The sequence below is a fragment of the Bombyx mori genome, chromosome 26, assembly GCF_030269925.1.
Source record: "Bombyx mori chromosome 26, ASM3026992v2".
Lineage (NCBI taxonomy): Eukaryota > Metazoa > Arthropoda > Insecta > Lepidoptera > Bombycidae > Bombyx > Bombyx mori.
This window is the reverse complement of record NC_085132.1, coordinates 10308320-10315190: the sequence shown is the minus strand read 5'-3', so window position 1 is coordinate 10315190 and position 6871 is coordinate 10308320. Positions and strand designations below refer to the sequence as shown.

General features: G+C 36.9%; 1 protein-coding gene across 2 annotated transcripts; it reads left to right on the top strand.

Moving 5' to 3' along the window:
* The first annotated feature begins 877 nt into the window (after positions 1 to 877).
* On the top strand, positions 878 to 6247 carry LOC101735460 (ubiquitin-like domain-containing CTD phosphatase 1). 2 transcript variants are annotated; one of them, XM_004926098.5, is made up of 6 exons: positions 916 to 1218; positions 1804 to 1982; positions 2873 to 3008; positions 3430 to 3641; positions 4798 to 5120; positions 5347 to 6247. In XM_004926098.5, the coding sequence occupies exons 1-5, from the start codon at positions 1047 to 1049 to the stop codon at positions 5116 to 5118; spliced, it is 1020 nt and encodes a 339-aa protein (XP_004926155.1). In that variant the 5' UTR covers positions 916 to 1046; the 3' UTR covers positions 5119 to 5120; positions 5347 to 6247. The 2 variants fall into 2 exon arrangements, with proteins under 2 accessions (XP_062532351.1, XP_004926155.1); XM_062676367.1 differs by having other exon boundaries at positions 878 to 1218; positions 4798 to 6247.
* The last annotated feature ends 624 nt before the right edge of the window (positions 6248 to 6871 follow it).

The following is a 6871-nucleotide window of genomic DNA, read 5'->3' as shown; positions in this document are numbered from 1 at the left end:
ATATAGCTGAAAGCCGTTTTCATCTTTCAATCTTTTCCAAGTCCGCTACAACACGAAATGAAATAACCTCTCAGGAAATTGGGAACAATTTACGGAGAGCTCTCTACACTTTTTGGGAGAATCGCTTGACTTGACTTCTGTGGAGTCAAGTCAAGTGATTTTATTTCAAGTTTCCAAATTATCACAGATGCCGCATTCCCGTTGTGATTTCTATGGGCTTAGATAACCACTCAAATTAGAATAAGCTGGTTCATCCACTCAAGGAAAACAATTTAAAGACCAGTCACGTATAGGATGTGAGCGAGAATTCCATGTGTTGCACAAATCCTCTTCGCTTCATATAATTTTCGTTCTTTTTACCAAATTTAGATAAGACATTTTCATTTCATTTCGCTACATTTCACAATTCCTTTATTAGACACTGTTTCCTCCTTTTAGAATAAATGATAAGGTTGGGTTGTGTGGTGTAGCACTTTCGCCTAATTCAGCATTACAGAAATGAGACCACCAATCAAACTATAACCTAATTTAATAATCTAGGATCAAACTGTCAGTGTCATGAATTTTTGGCGGGAACACGAGGAGCGAAATTATGTGAATAGTTTTATTTTGTTAATTTAGCGATTATTTGGGCTTCATGGTGTAATAACCGTGGTCTATAAACTGTTTAGTATCTGTGAAAATGTACAAATATGGGAAAATTAATCAAAAGCGTTGGACATACCTTTTTGGGATCTCTTAAAAAAGCCACCATTTTATTGAGACTATATTTCATCCAATATCATTTAATTTAATTTAATTTCATCCCAATTGATTAATGTCTTAAATTAATGAACTTCATTTCATATTGGTCTATATAATTTTTAATAAAACATTAAATACAAAAGATTAGACTGTATGGTATGATATCTTCGCTTTACCAGTTGAAAAAACGGAACCACTACCACAGTCAGTGTCATTGTCAAATCCGAATCATCAAAATTTGTTTTGTTTATGTGTCATGTTGTTGTAGTCACAGCTTTTTAGATAAAAGTTATTCACAAAAAATGTGCGATATAAACGATAATCCTATAAAATTAAGCGTAAGATGGAATGGTAAAGAATTTGAAATACCGGAACTGTCGCCTTCGGATTCCGTCGCGATGTTGAAAATCGCTATAGAAAATGCCACGGGCGTACGGCCGGACAGACAAAAGTTACTAAACGTAAAGTTTGAAGGTACTTTATTTTCCCTTTTTTAAAACTCAACCAAACCGTTTTGTTAACCAAAATTCTCTACAGCTAAATGGTTAAATATCTCTAAATTGTTATATAATAGAGCAGTCCAGTTTCTTTGCATAAATTAAAGTTTCTAATAGTATCTGAAAGAAATTCAAGTAATCAGAATTCATAACAAAGTTTAATGATTACAACTTTACTCTTTACAAACAAAATAATGTAGATCATGAAAGTATCGTAACATAAATATTATTTAAAATATGTTTGTTCAATCATAACATTATATTTGTGTGTGGAAAGACTGGATCATAATCTACGTATCAAACATAAATATTACAGAAGTGTATGAATAAAAATTAGTAGTTTTTGCTACTGTCAATAGCACTGTGTAAACACTTGTACCAAGTTTGAGTCTCATAGTCAAATACATAGTCATGCTGTAATATTTGCTACCCTACCCTCAAAGGTGTTGCTTTATGGTAGAAACGGGATGGTGTTAGAAACAGAGGCTCTAAATTTACAAGGCTAATATGAATGATGATAATGATTTATCTGTTATTCACAAAAAATCATCTTGGTGTACAGGTAAAGTAGCAACAGACAATTGTACACTGGCCGATCTAAATCTCAAGCCCAATTTGAAAATTATGATGATGGGTTCATTAGAAGAGGCCATAGTGGGTGCAAGGACCAAACCAGAAGTGGACGATGTTGTTAATGACTTGGACATTGAAGAGGAAGAGGTTGATGTTGAGAATCAGGAGGTATACCAAATTTACCGTAAATGTAATAATACTATTCTATATAAAGCTATGGCTAGTTTGGGTATAATTTCAGCATGTTCATGAATGTATGAATGTTCATGTGATATTTTAGTTGGAGACTTGTCTATGCTTACTGTAATACAATAGTGTTAAAATTTGTATGCTTATCGTTTGTTCAATCATGGTAATTCTCTGGGACTGGTGGTGGGGTGTATTATAACTTCGCACAAATAGGTACAAAGTAGTAATGAGTTCTAGCTTGAAGTGTGTTAGAACCGTTAGAGATACATACAATTAAGACTACAACTGTAAGCCTAAAGATGAGGGTAGCAATGTGATGTATATGCAATTTACACTAAGCACCCTGTGGACTATTAGCCATTTATGTAACAGAAAGAACTGAACTGATTCTAACTGTAGTTCTTTTTCCTATTTTATATCCATATAGCTATAGTTCAATTTACTCTAGCTATTATCAGTAGATATTTCGGTAAATATTTAATTACTTGTTTTCAAATCAAATTTTGAAATGATGACGATCAGTTGATTTTATTAGTTAAAAATGGACATCCTTTTTGTATTGGTAGGTAGGTAAGGTATAAGTATTGTTTAACAAATTCACACAATTTTATTTATCACAAAGCATCTCTATTTCTTATGAGATTGTGTGGGATGAAAAAATGCTGTGTATAAATGATTGATTGACAATGTTAATGCGAATTTTTGAAAAATTCAACTGAGTGTACGGAAATCAAGTGTACAAAAGTGGGAGGCTACAGAACCTTTCATTATGCATTGCCGAACACTACCATTTCATACCTTGGCCTGATAATGTAACAATACCTTCTAGTTACGACTATAGTATATAAATAAATGCTTAAACTTTTCAGGTGTATATAGCAAAAATTAATAAACGCATACGTGATTACAAAATCAATGTACTGAACGAACCTCGTCCCGGGAAGAAACTACTAGTGCTAGATATTGATTATACGCTCTTTGATCACAGATCTGTAGCTGAAACCGGTATGAAAATTATGTATTTTAATTATTGCACCTGTCAAACTTGCACTCAGTGACCGTAGTTAGCTACAGACACGCTGGTGATTTTTTTTGTTAATTAAAACTACTTTCACAGCTTAATCTCACATTTCCGTGGTCACGAACGTCTGTAGTCTGTCTGTCGAAAACTGTTGACTATTTGTAACGTTGGCAATAATAATATCAATAATTAACCAAAACCAGATTTAATTAAATCTGACTTGAAAAAACTGAAGAAAATACATACAAATATTTGTATTTAGCTCTGCAAATCAATATATTTTTTTTGACTTTGTAAACAATGTTCTTATTCATATACAAGTTCTCATAAAAGACTTTAGGTACAATAGCCAAGGTCTCCTTTGTGAACTAGCAAACCTAATTACTTTATTTATATTTTTTTTAGGATACGAACTAATGCGACCGTTTCTCCATGTGTTTCTGACATCGGCATACGAGGATTATGACATTGTGATTTGGTCAGCAACCGGGATGAAATGGATCGAAGAGAAGATGAAACTCCTCGGAGTAACCGGTCATCCAGATTACAAGATCATGTTTTATCTAGATTATCTCGCGATGATAACGGTTCATACCGCCAAATATGGTACTATTGATGTGAGTAAAGAACTAAATAACAATATGTATCTACATATATGCATAGATGTATAACGCATATACATCCGTTTATTTATGTAGTCTAAATTTTTTTTCCTTACTTATTCACTGGTAGCCTAAGGGGCTATTCCAGCTACGCCCGGGGGTAGGTGAGCTCACGGGCTCCACCTGGGAGAATTTGCTAAATCTAGCCCTAGCAAGAGTAGTGCTTCGCAGAATCTACCACTGGATGGGGGTAGTCTCAACAAATGGCCATATTATTTAAACATCACTCAGCTCCATTTGTATTTAAATGCGCGCGCTTTTTTTTTTCGTATCTATGCTGATAGCCTTGAGAGGCTATATCAGCTTCGCCCTAACATGTAGGTGAGCTCACGGGGCTCAAACCGGAGTGTTGCTAGCACTGGCCCTAGCAAGAGCCGTGCTTCGCAGAATCTACCACCGAATCGGAAACGCGACCCACTGAGAAGATCTGGCGAGAAACTCAGTGGGCTAGTCTACAAACAGCAATAGCTATAAGTTTTGGTGGCAACCGGAGTGTCTGGTGTGAAGACAGCTGCTCACAAATAGATCAGATTCATTTAAATGCTCAGAATGTCCAAATTGTCCAAAAATTTCCAATAAGCCAATGCCTAGCCATTAGTGTAGCTTCCACTTCTTTTTTTATTGCTTTGATGGTTGGACGAGCTTACAGCCCACCTGGTGTTAAGTTGTTACTGGAGCCCATAGACATCTACAACGTAAATGCGCCACCCACCTTGAGATATAAGTTCTAAGGTTTCAAGTATAGTTACAACGGCTGCCAAACCCTTCAAACCGAAACGCATTAGTGCTTCACGGCAGAAATAGGCAGGGCGGTGGTACCTACCCGTGCGGACTCACAAGAGGTCCTACCACCAGTAATTACGCAAATTATAATTTTGCAAGTTTGATTTGTATTACACGATGTTATTCCTTCACCGTGGTGGTCAATCGTGAACATTTGTTAAGTACGTATTTCATTAGAAAAATTGGTACCCGCCTGCGGGATTCGAACACCGGTACATCGCTCGATACGAATGCACCGGACGTCTTATCTTTTAGGCCACGACGACCATAAAAGAGTCAACTTACGTTTACTGTCCATTGCCTAATTAATATCTTTGTTCTGTTATAGGTCAAACCTCTAGGCGTGATCTGGGGAAAATACCCCCAGTACAGTTCGAAAAACACAATAATGTTTGACGACATACGAAGGAACTTCATTATGAACCCAAAGAGTGGCCTCAAAATTAGGCCGTTCAGGCAAGCGCACCTCAACCGGGACAAGGACCGGGAGTTGCTCTACCTATCGACTTACCTCAAGGATATCGCACAGAATTGCGAGGATTTCGACCAGCTGAACCACAAGAAGTGGGAGAAATACAAGCCCGACAGGAAACTCCAGGCGGGCAGTAAAAGGAAAGCGGAAGATTCGCCCTCCAAGCCGAGGGAATGACGGTAGTTTGACGTTTTTTTTTAGTGTGGTTTTTACGTTCTAAGGTTGGGAGGTGATTTAGCCTGTATTTTTTTTTATTGGCGAACGTCCAAGTGGCAAATTGGCCAGTGGTTCGTTTAGTGTTTTATGAATATCATATGTACCGGGTGTAACGGAATCGTTCTCTACAAACGTCACCTTAAATTCGTGATACATGGCGAGCAAATGATATTAGTTTTTTTTTTTTAGTGCCAAGTATCATCCTCGAGCTGTCTTCGTTATGGGGAGAAGATTCTTTAGATCCGGTATTTTAAACTTTGCCTTTTATACCTCGATCGATACGACTTCATGAATAATAGCAATAGTTGAAACGGTAGCTTAGCGTTTCCTCAGAAGGGGCGGGGGATCCTGTCGTGTAGAGTACTTAGCCTTATCCTGCCGCGAACCAGTGATGCGTTCGGGTTTGAAGGACGCAACAGCTTTATTCAATGCAACTGAATTTTCGGCTTCATATCTTGAGCTGGATGGCGGAATTCAGGTTGTGATTTGTATAAGCTTCGGTGACCTCTAAGCCGTGAGCCATCTAACCAGCTACAGAAATAACAAGAAAGATTTTCCATTATCACAAAATACCTGTGATGAAATGACCTTCTCGCAATTTAAGCACAAAACAAAGTAATGATTGTTGTAAGTGTTAATTTTTCTACAAATTAACGGATCTCAAACAGCCTTGAAGGATTTGACGAGGAGCCCTTCTCACCAAACATCACGTTTCTAAACTATATATCATGTCTAATATAATCTATACTACCACTAATTCTATTCTAACTTACTATATATGTGTAATATAATCTATGCTAGTAAAAAATAATTGTAACTTCAACATTTTCTCATGCATTTTACTCAGATCATGCAACTTGACATGACAAACTAAAAAAAAAACCTGTCAAATATGTGTGTCAGTGTCACAAGTGTAGACATTTCTTAAACGAGAGAGACAAACTATATTCTGACATTTTCTTTTTCAATTCCAATGAAAGAACTGCCGTTTCTAATTTAGTATAATGCTATTCGAATGATATTAGACTTAAATAAGCATTTAATGCAATTGTATAATTTATAAACGAATAAAGATACTTTTTTTTTGTAATGCGTCATTTTATTTTTATTCCGCCTGCGAAACTGTACCAATCGCCATTGAAACCGCGGTAGGCAGCGGCTTGGCTCTGCCCCTGATATTGCTGAAGTCCATGGGCGACGGTAACCACTCACAGGTATGCTCGTCTCCCTACAAGGGCAATAAAAAAAAAACTGTTTTTTAGTGAATGGCATTCCAAGTTTATGCTTACACTGTGTGGGCTAACTTCGACAGATATAATAAATGTCGGTAATACTTACCTAATTATATTTTATGAAAGTTATGTTCCGCCTGTCACGAGGTGACTTCCCACGATATCCTTCGTCCAAAAACTTATAAGTACATTATAATTTGTCGTTTTGAACCTCACGCGCAAGGAAGCGTTTACATCTTACAGAAGTGGCGGGGAACAATCGCTCAATACCCACTAGCGTCAGGGCTAGAAAATAAGTGAATCGCAAAGTTTTACACGATTTTGTTGCTTTGTGTGCTTAGTGCGAGTTTTTTAACGTTCTCGATAGCGTAAAAGTTAACGTTGGAACAGCGCCCCTAGCGGCAAACGTAGGCCAACTCCATACAAAATTGAGTTAACTTTTACGCTATCGAGAACGTTAAAAAACTCGCACTAAGCTCACT